This window comes from Mus caroli, chromosome 7 (genome assembly GCF_900094665.2).
Source record: "Mus caroli chromosome 7, CAROLI_EIJ_v1.1, whole genome shotgun sequence".
Lineage (NCBI taxonomy): Eukaryota > Metazoa > Chordata > Mammalia > Rodentia > Muridae > Mus > Mus caroli.
In genome coordinates this window covers 34078785-34092840 of record NC_034576.1, presented here as the reverse complement: position 1 = coordinate 34092840, position 14056 = coordinate 34078785, and the positions used below count along the sequence as shown (strand labels likewise).

The 14056-nt window shown below is 51.4% G+C and overlaps 1 protein-coding gene across 1 annotated transcript in view; it reads right to left on the bottom strand.

Moving 5' to 3' along the window:
- Pepd (peptidase D) overlaps positions 1-12610 on the bottom strand; it is a 133725-nt gene extending 121115 nt beyond the window's left edge. Inside the window, exons 1-3 of the mRNA XM_021168233.1 lie at positions 12537-12610; positions 3624-3807; positions 1303-1430 (exon numbers count right to left, since the gene is read on the bottom strand). Of these exons, the coding sequence (XP_021023892.1) occupies positions 1303-1430; positions 3624-3807; positions 12537-12553 (329 nt within the window). The 5' untranslated portion in view covers positions 12554-12610. The remainder of the gene's footprint in view (positions 1-1302; positions 1431-3623; positions 3808-12536) is intronic.
- Positions 12611-14056: the final 1446 nt, after the last annotated feature.

Below are 14056 nucleotides of genomic sequence, written 5' to 3'. Positions count from 1 at the left end.
CTACTGTGGATCCTAGGAAGGAATCTGAGCTAGACTCACTCACCAGTGCCCCATGCCATCATCTAGAGGCCACAACAGACCACAGGCAAGCCTTACTTGTAATCACAGCTCCCACAAGAACAGGCCTCCCCAGCACACTGAACCTGTTTCCTCTTTAAAGCAGAGAAGTGGTAAGGATCTGGCTGCAGATGGAATATAAGCTAGGGAGGGATCCGGCATGGCTTCTCCCCGGCAGCCCCGTGTACCACAAAGGCAGCTAAGCAAGACAAGTCTTCTCCCTACTCCATCATGGTCCCTCCCAAGAGGTAAGCTAAGAAAACTTCACAGGGAAACCAGAGCTTGCGTCTCTCCTGCTGCCAACTCTGTCTCAGCTGCATCTCCACAGCAAAGCGGATGGCCCAGAGCCAACCTGGGATGCTGCCAAGTGACCTAGAAGCAGAAATGATGCCGAACTGTGGAGTTGACCCCCAGGCCCCCGAGGCAGCAGAGAGTGAGATGCCAGGACCAGCAATGGATGCTGTGCAGTCTGCTTGGAGAAGGAGGGACAGCACATGAAGCAGACGGTATGGAGGACAGCTCTTTAGGGGCTCTGGCCCTCTGCAAAGAGCTCAGAGTCCCTGTGGCAGCCAGGTGCCATGTCACTCAAAACAGCCACAGACTCAGCAGCTCACCTGGTAATGAGCACGATGGGGCACCAGATAGCAAAAGCTGCAATTTACACATTAGCCTGGAATAATCACTCTCCAGGCAGAAATGACAGACTGGAAGACAAGATTCTCTGATCCCTGGTTCAAACATCCCTGGTTACAGTGTCTGCCTCAGTGCTATGAGCAGGCAGGAGCGTTGCCAGGTATCTTGGAGAACAGAAGTGGGCTGGTCTCTCCCAGGGAGCTTTCAGCCCGGCCTCTGGTCCCAAACCCCTCACATGGACAGCCCTAATCCTCTACCATCTCTCACAGAGAAGCCAGGGAAGGACAGTTCATCTGTGGCTAGAGGTAGGCATTCGTAACACCTCTAAATGTAAGCAACAAGCCTCAGAAAGGGGGCTCAGACGACACACACCTCCAGCAAGCCCATGCAGAGACCACTGCCTGGTCCAAAAGCCACAGGTATCTTTATTATTCAGGGAATCCGGGCTTTCCAGTAAACCATGCCTCCAACCTATAGGTTTGATCTGACCCCCTCCTCCCAGCTGAGGTTCAAGGCTCTGATTCAGAGCTTGCCAGCAAAGGCCCTTCCTCCTGTCCCCAGCCCATCCTCATCCCCAGCAGGCTTGGTGCCAAGGCAGGGACCACTCCTTACTTTCCCATCCAGGTGGCGTAGCTATCAGGAAGCCTGGGCACAAATAGGGTTGATTTTCCAGTGTCCACATCGATGACACCATAGCAGCCTGACTCGACGACACCGAAGGCCCAGTGAAAGAAGGACTCCTGTGGAGGGAGCAAGGGGCCTCATTACCCAATGACCAGAATGGAAGCATGAGGTACCGGAGGCAGGTGAGCAGAGACTAAGACCTCCCCTTCTAGACTTCTGATTCCCAGTCTAGCCGCCAGTTGAACACCCTGCCAGGCTGCTGTCTGTCAAGAGCAGACGGGGCCCCTCTGCCCCTGCTTTCCACCCTTTCTTAATTACATTTATCTATTCACTGTCTATGTCCAGGTGTGTGTGCCACAGCACTCATATGGGTGAGTAAGAGGATAACCTGAAAGAACTGGTTGCTTCCCTCTACCTTATGGGTCCTGCAGATAGAACTCAGGTTGTCAGGCTTCACAGCAAGCACTTTTATCCGTTGAGCCATTTCCCCAGCCAAACTCTTTTTTTTTTTTTTCACCATTCAGGTCTCCTGAGTGTCCCTACCTCATCCGCCTACAGGTCACCTCCCAGACCCATGGCAGCCAGAGGCCAACAGCACCAAGCACAAGCTCAATTCAGAAACCCACAGAAAATATCTTTACCCAAATGGAGATTCTGGGTCCCTCCCCTGCACCAGTCCCTGCTAGGTTCAGCAGTAAGCACTGAGCTGGTGGCACCAAGGTATGAAGTGGGGGAGGGGCTCCTCTCAGATGAACCCACAATGACATCAATCAGGGAGCCCACAGCTGAATTTAGAAAAGTGATGATTTTTTTAAGCTACAGATATATAAAGCTCTAGAAGCTTCAAGATTAGGCAGAAAAAGCCTGAGACCACCACGATACTCGGCAGCTGGGGACTGCAAGCCTGTGGCTATGAGGACAATGGGGCCATGAGGATCATAGCCCATTTGTGTCCTGCTGCAATAGATAGGTTCCAGCCTGAGGCCAGACCTTGCCTCTTCCTTTCCATACAACCTGCCCCTTCACATTCCTCTGTGCCCCCACCTCCCATTCTAAGTAAAGTTCTGGTCTCCATTCTAGGTCTGGAAGCTGAGAGAGAAAATAATCACAGCTGCGGAGTTGGACTTTGTGTGAGCATGCGTGCGTGCATTGATGGTTGTAGTGGACATTGAAGCTAGAGCCTACTATGTGCTTGGCATGGGCTCTACCACTAAGCCACACCTCTACCCCCTCACTGAGGGATTCTAGGCAGGTGCTCTACCACTGAGCCACGCCCCCAGCCCCTCACTGGGGAATTCTAGGCAGGGGCTCTACCACTGAGCCATACCCCCAGCCCCTCACTGAGGGATTCTAGGCAGGGGCTCTACCACTGAGACATATCCCCCACTGCTCACTGCTAGATTTTAGGCAGGGTCTCCAACACTAAACAACATTCTCAGTTATTTTGGTTTTTTTTGGGGGGGTGTTTTGTTTTGAGGTAGAGTGTCCCTAAGTTTCCCAGGCTGGCTTTGAACTAGTGATATAACTAATTAACCCTCTCAAGTACTAGGATTACAAGCCTTCACCAGGCCCAGCTAAAAGATAGGGTTCTAACTCTAGGTCTACCTCTTGGCAAGGTGGTTCCCCTAGACCTCAGTTTCCTCCTCTGTAAAGTGGGTATGATGACTCAATGAATGTAGGCCCAACTCTGGGTCACCCTGGCTTCCTAGGCGAGTGTTGCTACTCCTGAGGACTTTGTGTTGCAGTGATTCTCAGGTAAGTACATGAGGTCTCGGCTGCACACCATAGCTCCAGAACCTCAGTGAGTGAGCTTCTAATTCCCATACAGGGCTGTGGGGAGGGGATGAGTAAGGCCGAGTCACAGTGCCAAGTGTGAGCACTGACCGAACCAGATGAAGGCTGAGGTCTCTGAACAGGCAGGTCACACAACCCTCACATGCAGGTCAACTGCCAGCATCTGGTCTCAGGAACGCAACCCCTCCTCGGTAGCTTCTGCTGTCCCCCTAAACTGCAGCCAGTGGCCCAGACCACCCTCTGTTTTACCCACTCCTCTGCACACTGTCCTCTTGCTTGTCCAAATCCACCCTGGCTCACTCCAAACACCAACTCCTCCATGAAGCCTAGCCTGCCTGTGCCCACAAGGATATCTTTTTATACCCTGACATCTCTGCCCAACAGGTGAGGCTGGTGGTGCTGACCCCAGATGTGCATCCCTGCTCCCATGCTGCCTCTAGGGGCCCCTGGAACCAACCCCTGTCCAGCCCTGAGCCCCATGCCTGGCAGGCCTATGACGGCAAGGTGCGGCTCACCTGGCGGAAGATGATGGAGGTATCGGTGCAGTATCGTTGCATCTCTTCCCCGCCCTGCAACACGACAGTTGAGCCAGCCTGTACAGCTCCATTCTTCCTCAGCCTCTCACACAGGCGCTGCCTGTTCAGGGCGAATAGTGCCAGCGGCACCTTCAGGGTCTCATTCCCCAGGGAGAAGGAAGGGCTGCAGAGACATGAGCACAGGCCGGTTAGCGCCTCCCCACATGTGTCCATTACCTGTGGTCTGTGCCTGCAGAGGATTCTGGGCAACCTGTGGTAAGTCGGCCTACCCTCAACCTGTTGGGACCCAGAAACAGTCCTTCACGGAGCCAACCACTGAGCCAACCAAGGCTTGTCCATCATACTTCTCTACCCTCCTGCTTCTGAGTGCCTGGCTTAGCTGGGGATGAGGGGTGACTGTACCTGCTCAGCTGGTAGGCGGGCAAGGCTTATGTGGGAAAGCCTCTGCAGGGGAGACAGCACTTATATGCCACCCTCCAGGGCCTGCCATCTGCTTTGGATTTTCAAGAACAGGTGGGAAAGCTGAGCTCTGATCCAGTCAGTACTGGCCAACACCACGCATGCACTCACCATTCTGCCCCCTGTCACATCCGTTCCCAGCCTTACAGCCTGTACTGGTAGTTCCCGTGCCTAACCCCTCAGTATACACAAACAGTGCAGCCCCACAGCACCATGCCCCTGTGAGCAGCAACTGCAGAGTGCACCCTTCAAGGATAGCAAGGCTGCTGTTCTGGAGAGTCTACTGGAGCTTGGAAGGGCTAGGTCTGCCTTCACTAGGAGATGTGCATCCCTAGGTTTGTAAGATAGCTCATGCCCAGGTCTCATGCCACACCCACAGATTGTGCACAGCCCCCCACATACCCCCATACCCATTCACAGGTTGCTTCTGCAACACTGTGCCCACTGGGACACGTTCAACATTCAGACATATAATAACCTGACCTTAAAAAAAGGAAAATTACTTCCTCATCCCTCTCAGCAATCCATTTCTTCCTCCACTTTGCTGTTAATACTCTAAACAAAAACCAAGCCTCTGGCACTCCTGACAACATATGCTCCCTCCCCAGTTTATCCCAAGACCTACACATCGCTCCCCTAAGCAAAAACAGTACATCTGACCACAATGAGCCTATGCTCCTAAATCCATACTGGATCCTGATCTGGTTCTCACCAGGCCTTTCTGTAGCCATGACACTGGTACGCAATACTGCTGAACTCCACCTGATACGGCTCCTCCATCCTCTGTTTTCCCCATCATTTCCAGGCCAACCTGTATTGGAACCCTGGGACTAGGTCCATACTCTTCCTTCCACTGGGCGTAGCTGCGTGGATTCAATGCTTCAGCTTTAAATACCATCTGTTGTCATCACAGGCCAGTCATGTCCCCCTACATGCAGAGGCCCTGGCCCTCTGACATAGCAGCTAGCCTTGCCTCCTCCTGCCACTAGAGGGAGCTGTGCTCTGATGGTGCTCAAGCCATCCCTGCCTTCTCATCCCACCTCTGGCCCATCACCCTCACACACCTATCAGGGGACTAGCCCAAGTGGTCTAGATCCACCTCCATCACAACAACTTAAAAAAAAACTCTGCACTGCTTTCTTGGTCTGAGCTTCCCACCCTTCAGCAGCCTCCTCCTCTGTGCAAGGCACAGACTTAATTTGTGGCTGTCCAGGTAACATGTGACATGGTGAGACAAAGAACTGGTATCAATGTCTGGTAATGATACCCGGGAAGGAAGGTGTGCAGACCAAGCAAAGCAGCCAGAAGTCAGACAAGTGTGGGTATGCAACAGGGAACCCCTGAAGTGTCCAGTCAGGGGCAGTGGCAGAGTTGAAGAAGAGCAGGCTTAAGCCAGAGCTACTGCAGCAGAGTAGGCTCTGAACAAGGACCATCCATGGTGAGTCTCCTATCACATTGCAGGGGAGCCATGATCTTAGAGGCCTCATGACCCTCACACCTTACACATTCCTCCTCCATACCCTGGCCCCAACACCACCTTGTAAGCATTCCTAGACTCATTTCTGCCCGACCACCACCACTCAACCCACATAGCACTAGGCAGGACTCCCCACTTGCCGTCCAGATCCCACCCATCCACAGTGCTTTGAACCTATAGACTGTGAGTCTATAGCCTCTTCCCAGCCTCCGGATTCCAGGTAGGCTGAGCCTATGAGAGGTGGGGGTGGGGAAGGAGAAAAACTCGAGCACAGAGCTCCCTCAACTCCCTCCTTCCATGGAAGGCCATAAAACTAAATGGCCTGTGCCAGTCTCTCAGAGCAGAGCCACAACTTCCCCTCCTTCAGGTTCTTTTTACATTCCTGCAGATCTGTAAAAACCACCGTTGCAGCAAACACCTGGCACCAACCAGGACCCTAACTGAAACAGGCCCTCCAGGAGATAGACCTAGATCTGTCTGAGTCACTGTGTCCTGTGCCTAGCACAATGCCTGACACACAGCAAGTGCTTGGGGGGGGGGGGGACACATCAACTGTGACAACTGTGACATTGCAAGGTGCGATGACAGCTCCATTCATCAGCTGGGAGGCAGGAAGGGTGGAGGAGTGGGGAGCACCTCCATACGCTGGTGGTCTAGATACTCACTCCTACCCCCAGCACCTGCCCTTCCTGCCTCCAGGACCTCCACAAAGCTGGGGTTGATATTTGCTGTTCTCAGCCACGAGGGTGAAAGGGCAGGAGTATCCTAGTAACACCTTGTAAGCATGGCTCCCAGCTGGCCTGGCTGACAGGAACTGAAAGTGCACCTACCAGCACCCACACTCAGGGTACTCCCACCCTCTTCCTATCTACTGGGTTACACCCATGGAAGGGGGCCAGCACAGCACAGGAGGGGAACTCATGAGCAAATGCATAAGGACTCCAGCCACAGACGGGATGGCCTCAGACCAAAATGCCCCACCTCCAGTACCACTTCTGAAATGCTAGGCTGGGCTTCCTCGCCTCCCACAGCTCTCCTCTACATGACCCACCTCCAAGTGACACCTGTCCCCGGCATGTGATCATCCCATCTAGAAGGTTGGACACCCAGACTTGGGGTCTACTGCCTGCTTCATATAAGGAACTTGATCAGCTGAGCACGTTATATTTGAGGGGGCTCCTCGGAACAAGCCCTGGGATACTCACGCCTCCACGGGGCTCAGTCACACCACCACCCACCTTATCTGAGTTAAAGAAAGCCAGTTCAGCCTGAGCCACCAGGCAAGGCCACGTGCTCCAGTCACTAAGTACTCCAGGACAGCCTCAGGATCAAAGATTGCAGAGATATCAAACCCTCAAAGGGATAGTCAGGGCCAGAGCAAAGAGTGACTTCTCTCTGTAAATTCATCTAATATAGTACCTCAGCTCATTCCTTTTGTGATGCTGGGAACTGAACCCAGCATCTGACACATCCTAGGCAAACACCCGGCCCTGAGCTATATCCCCAGGCGTCCCCTTTTTTTTAACATTTTATTTTGAGACAGACTGGCCTTGAACTTGCTCTGTCAGCCATGAAGTTCTTGAACTTGCAATTCTCCTGCTCAGACTCCCTCCTCTAGGCCTGGCTGTCCAACTGGTTTCTGATGAAGGGTTTGTTTGTTCGTTAGTTGGTTGGTTGGTTGTTAATTGACCCTTGGAATTTCAAATCCACAAGCATGTCATTCCAGAGTCCCGGAAGAAACAAAGTACATTCCACTGCGTGCAGCCAGGGCATAGATATGTCTGAGAGGAACAGAGCGGCTGGTGGACCAGCTCAGGGTTAAAGACATCCACAGGACAGACCCTCCCAGGCCAACCACCAACACCCAGGAGGCAGCCCAGGGCCAATAACAGACTGACTAATAACAGAGCCGAACCCAGGCCACAGCTCCTGCAGCCCACCCTTGTCTCAAACTCCCTATGCCGCTGTCTCAAGGCTTCTATTACTGTGATAAAGACCATGACCAAAAAGCAAGTTGGAGAGGAAAGGGTTTATTTGGCTTTCACTTCCACACCACTGTTCATCACCTAGGAAGTCAGAACAGGCATGCAAACAGGCAGGAACCTGGAGGCAGGAGCTGATGCAGAGGCCATGGAGGGGTGCCGCTTACTGGCTTGTTCTCCATGGCTTGCTCAGCCTGCTTTCTGATAGCATCAGGACCACCAGCCAAGGGTGGAACCATCCAAAGTGAGCTGGGCCCTCCCTCATCAATCATCAATCAAGAAAATGCACCACAGGCTTGTCTACAGACAAATCTGGTGAGGTCATTTTCTCTAATGAGGCTCCCTCTTCCAAAACAACTCTAGCTTGTGTCAAGCTGACCTAAAAGTAGCCAGCACAACCACCCTCTCCTTTGCCCTCAATGGCCACCTGTAGGTTTCTGATGGAAGGCCCATGGGCAAAGAGCTGTGGGTAGAATATTAACACCTTATCTTCTTGATGAAAAATGATTTCTTTGTTTTCTCTAACTTATAATTCGAATTTACATTTGACTCACTATTAGTGCAAGCAGCTAGCCTGAGTATCGGCCACGCCAGGACTCTGCCTCCCACAGAGCTCACCAGAGCTTTCACAGCACAGCATTGCTGGAACACTTTCTCAACTGTCAAGACTTCAAAATCAAGGTGCCTGTTAGACCTGCTCCAGGCTCCTGTTATCTAATTAATGTGTCAATAAAAGCGCACGTGACCACATCACAGATTCCCTTAACATCTTGACGGCCGCATTTCCATGTAATTTGTTTTCCCTTATAAATAAATTTGTGATCCCTTATTTATTTAATGGAATTTAAAACATTACGCCCAGCTGAGTGTGGCGGCATCCTAGCACTTGGGAGGCTGAGGCAGGAGGATTGAAACTGAGAGGCCAGCCTGGGCTACACAATTGCAATCCTTTGGATATACCGAGCTAATAAATAAATGGCATTAAAGGAGGTTGTTGCCTTGTCTGTCATCAAGGTTCATGAAGAGGCTTAAGTCTCCACTTAACATTAGTCGTGGAGCTTTAAAAGGTCAGGGGCTTTCTGGGAGATGATTAGGAATTAATGCTGTCTCAAGGGAACAAGTTAGGTCCCACGGACTGTTACAGTTACTGAGGCAGTGGGTTGTCACAAGGTGGCCGTCTTGCCACGGAACCTCTCTTTTATGCAAAGCTGCACATCCCTTTCATACGTATTCCTTCAATGCAATGTTACCCTCTAAGTTCTAACATCAAGTGAGGCTCTCATCAGATGCTGTCGGCTGACATAGCTTCCAGAACTGTGAGCCAAAATAATTTTCTTTGTAAGGCACCTGTCTTGGGTATTTAGTTACAGCATCAGAAAATAGACTAAGACAAGCATATAGGCCTCATCAATACTCAAAAGCTCCATGGCACAGACTATAACAAGATCCCTGGGCTACCATGTGAAGCCACACGGATAAGCTCCCAGAGGAAAAGGCCAGACAAGAATGGCCAGGCACTGATATATTCGGTAGCCACTGGCTACCTAACTACAGGAAGATATCCTGGACTGGAGGGGCTTTGGGCAGGGGACAAGTGCCACATAGCTGTTTCCCTCTCTCCTGAGAAGGACTGGAGAACAAGTACACACACCTAGGGACAAAGACAGGACTGAGTAGAGAGAAGACCAAGCCTAGGGATGAACCAAAGAGGCCAAAGGCCATGTGGGCCAGCCTGGCTTCCACAGACTCACCCGTTTTTCTGGAGCAAGCATGGGGACTTTGCTCAGAAGTACAAGGCTCACATAAGGGTGTGACAGCTTTTGACCCTGACAACATTTTGTGTTCAGCATGCTTATCCCAGCACAGCAGGTAGCTCATCACACACACACACCCAGGGCAGCTCCTGTGATGGTCCCTGGGGTGTGTGTGCAGCAGCTACAGTATTGCCGCTCAGATGAGTGAGAATCCGTTCTTCATCCTACCCTTTGGAATTCTGTGCTCCTTCCTATCCACAGCTCTTCTCCTTTGGCCATTGCCATCTCCCAAGAGTGCAGAGCAGGATGCTACAGTAATTCATATGGTAAACATCTCTTTCGGTTGAATGGCACCATTTCACATCAGGTTGGTGGCCCCAGGGATACAAACCAAATAGCTCCCTAGGCTCCAGAGACAACAGGAAAGGAATGACAGAAACCAAGCCCTCAGCTATTCAAGATGGGGAGATGTGAAGATGTGTGCTACTAACACAAATTGAGGTTCTCTGGGGGTTTGAGCAGAAACCCTTCAATGGGAGGCCTGTCTCTGGGAGGAGGAGCCATCCGGGCTGGACCTGCAAATCTGTGAACATTCTTTTAATCATGTTAGAAGACAAGAGCATCCCAGGGCCATCAGCTGAGCAAGCTCCAGGACAAGGAGAACAGAGGGCAACAAATGCAGACAGGTCCAGCTATAGCCTGGAGCGTTCGGCCTCTGTACATAGACAACTCAACGCATGGCTCCCACCAGTGCATAGAATTAACAGAGTATCTCATTGTGAGTTTGTGACGCTACCTAGGGCTTCTACTGCTCCCCAATTCATATGGGGTACACTTGAGATTCTCATGAGCCTCCTGCTCCCAGGAATTACCAGGACTCTGTAGGAAACCAACTCAGATTCCTTGGAAGTCCTTGGCTATGAGCTGAGGTTTATTATACCAGTCTTAGTCAGACATGATGGTATAAGCCTGTAATCCCATTACCCTGGAGGCTTATGCAGAAGGATCATAAGTTCAAGACCTATATAGTCCCTGTCTGGGAAAAAAAAAAGCTGGGAATATAGTTTAGTGGTAGAATACTTGGCTTGGCACAGCAAGTCCTGGGTTACAACCCTGGCACTTCTCAAACAGGGGAGACAACTGACATGCCGATATGTCACATGAATGTAGCAGCAGGGAGCCAAGCTTTCTATAGAACATCCTTCAATCTTGTCCCCTTAAGGCCTTACAGGACCTAACTCAGGCTCAACACTTCTGAGAAGTCTCTTCCCAAGGAGGCCTTGGCCAACTGTGGAAACTCCCACGTCTGTCAGCTTTCTTAATAAGTATGCCTCCTCGAGATTTGTGGCACTTTTCAGTTATAAAAGGATCAGTTTGGCTTCATGAGGCTTCCTTTGAGGATCTGACAGAGTTCCTATCCCAGACTGAGAATCTTCCAGAAAGAAGCAAGCCTTGAGCCAGCCTGGAGTCTCAAACCCAAACACAGCTGCTGGACCTGCCTATGACCACCTGGCCTGCCCAGAAGGACAGATGATACCTCACAGACAGATGCCTGCCCACCCTTACTGCTCACTGTGCTTCTTAACGGAGGGGCAAAGGCTGGGTTCACAGTTCTGGTCCTGGCCTCCTGGAGACCTATCAGGGCTCTCCACCTTAAGTGTGTCTCAGCGTCCCAAGTTCACTCAAAGATCACCGAGTGCAAAGATCCTAAAACGCATACCTCTTGTTGGCACAGACCAAGATCAGAGTTAGATGATAGAGTTAGATGGCACAGAGTTCGATGACAGATCCCACCTGTCCATTAGCTTTCATGGCCCAGTGTTGTTCCTAGAAAACCGCAGGCAGTCACTACATGACTGCTATGTCCCAAGCTCTCCCAACCTTGGAAGCCAACTAAGATGGCACTGTTTCCACTGCCCTCGTTGTATACGGAGAGATGCATTTGCTCCACTAGTTTTACCATACTAGCTTCAGTTCTAAACTCAGTCTGTGGAGAACTGCACTCTTCTACCCCTACACTTCCTAACATCCCCTACCACCAGGTCCACACCCTCTTCTGCTGAAACCACAGCTCATGCTATGGGGGGGGGGGGACTCTTTAAGAAGCCAAGTGGTAGTGACACACCCCTTTAATCCCAGCACTTGGGAGGCAGAGGCAGGTGGATCTCCAAATTCGAGGCCAGCCTGATCTACAGAGTGAGTTCCAGGACAGCCAGGGCTACACAGAGGAACCCGGTCTTCATACAAAGCAAAACAAAACATAACAGATCTCAAGCAGGGTGTAGTGCCATTGTGCCTGGATTGTCAGCACTCTGAAGGGCAAAGCAGGAAGAATCTGAGTCCCAGGCCAGCATGTGCTACATAGTGAGACCCTGTCTAAAATTCTTAAAAAGCAGATTCCAGATGACAATCCTTCTTGCTCCCCCAGGACAAAGTCTGGAGAAATCACTAGCACCACACCTACTAGTTCAGGGATGTACCCTACTCTCTCAGTCTTTATCTCTTAACCTTTGATCAGCTGTCCTTCCGTGACACTGAATAGAGCCCATCTGTCCAGACTTCCTCCCAACCGTCCGGGACCACTGACATACAGAATTATGGCAAGCCTAAGCCGAGCAATGCACTGGGCTACTGAGGCCTGCATGAAGCCTGCACTGGAGCTAGAGAGGAGACAACTGACATACAGAAAGTCAGGCAGTATAGAATTGATCAGATAATTAAGGGAAGGTGTCTCGGAGGAGCTGATGTTTGGGCCAGGAAAGAATCAGGAAAGTGCTGGCCTGATTAACGGATATTCCACAGCCACTCCAATTACTATTCACACTTTCCCTCACTTTTGGGGAAGCGCCTGGGAACCTGGCGCCCAGACCAGGCTGGCCACCTCATCGGAGGGGCGTGGCAGTGAACAGATTTGTGAAGCTCCCATTTCGGCCACATACGGTGAGGCTGCCACACTCGGGACTCCAGGGAAGCCACCCTCCCCCGCCCCACGAGGGCCAGTGGGCAGCCGCAAGCATGCAGGGGCTCTGCAGGTACCACTCGTCCGGCCCGGCTCTCGGTTCCGGTGCCCCAGAGAAGAAGCGTGCAGCCCGCACCCCGCGGCCACAGAGCAACTCCAGTCAGAGCTCGGAGGCTGTCACCCACTGTTCAGCTAGGAACACCGAGGCAGGCCACCTCTACGCGGGCCGCAGGCAGGACAAGGGACAAGCTCAGCACTCACCGCGCAGTGGACGCCATGTTCACTCGGCGCTAGCGTCACGTGGAGTGCGGCGTCAGCTGAACCCGCTAAGGTTCTTCTGAGGCGGACGGGGCGGGGCCAGGGCGGGGTTTTAAATGGGCGTGGTGGCTTCAGTCCCTCCCACTCTAGCTCCGGACTTCACACCCTTAAGTGGAGGAGTCCTGCAGCTGATTAAGCATCTCAGATTCCCACAAGAAACTAGAAGGAACTTGAGCAGCAACCCAGAAGGCTTTCCCTCTTGGGAAGAAGTGTCCTGAGACAGGAGATCAATTGATTCTAGGTTAGCCCCTGACCTTGTGTGTATGTAGCGGTCCACCCGCGAGAAGAACATACAAGAATAAAGAAACCATGGGGATCCAGTTCTGTATCATTGGGAAGAGAGGCCCCTTGGTCTTGCAAACTTTATATGCCCCAGTACAGGGGAACGCCAGGGCCAAGAAGTGGGAGTAGGTTGATAGGGGAGCAGGGCGGGGGAGGGGGGGCGAGCATAGGGGGACTCCTGGGATAGCATTTGAAATGTAAATGAAGAAAATATCTAATAAAAATTTTTAAATTTTAAAAAATAAAAAATAAATATTTATCCATATGGTAAAATAAATAAATAAATAAAAGATAAAAGAAACCATGAGGAGGAGGGCCAAAGATGATGGAGAGCTGGGACAACCTCCTACATTCAGGAAAGGGAGTCTGGGGAGAAAGTCTCTGGCTGAGAGATAAGCAAGGCCTTCAGGGTCTTGTATATACCTTGGAGAGTTAAATCTAATAGGGTCTAGTCCAAACCTCCTCAAGTGCAGGATGGAGGAGCTGAAGAAAGAGAAGCAGGGTCATGGGCAGAGCAGGGGAGGGGAGGATGAGGTGGGAATAGCAGGGCTGAGCCCTGGTGATAGAGAGTCCTACAGAGAAATGAGCATCAGAAGGCAGGCGCTGCCCTCCTTGCTTTCAGCACTTATAGACACTGGTTCAAGTGCTTTGCAGATGTTAGCATCACTGCTCACAGTGGTCTCACAAAAGCCCCATGAGGAAGGTAGGTGCTGTCTTAGCACCATCTTACAGAGGAGGAGACTAAGGCCCAGAAGAGTAAGCAACATGCCCGAGCTCACAGAGATTCTTGAGAACTTGGACACACACACACACACACACACACACACACACAGAGTGCATTAGCTCCATCTTCAGCTGAAGAGTCTCGACTCCCTAATAAGGGACACTTTTTAAAAAATAGCAGAGGAGGAGCAGGTTTGTAGTAGGAAAGCCTGCCCCCAGCTAATCACAGCCCCACTTCTTTTGACATAAAATATGTCAAAATTAAACCAACTGCCAGCTTAATGCTTATTAATGTGTAAAAGAAGTAATTATCCTAAATATTTACAGAAGAGAGGCAGAGAACACCCAGCCATTGAACGGAGCACTCTTTCTGTAGTGTTAACCGGGAAGCACTACCCACGGCTCCTGCCCACCCAGGCCCATCTGCACAGTGGGCCTCGAGGCAGGGTCTGCTCTGA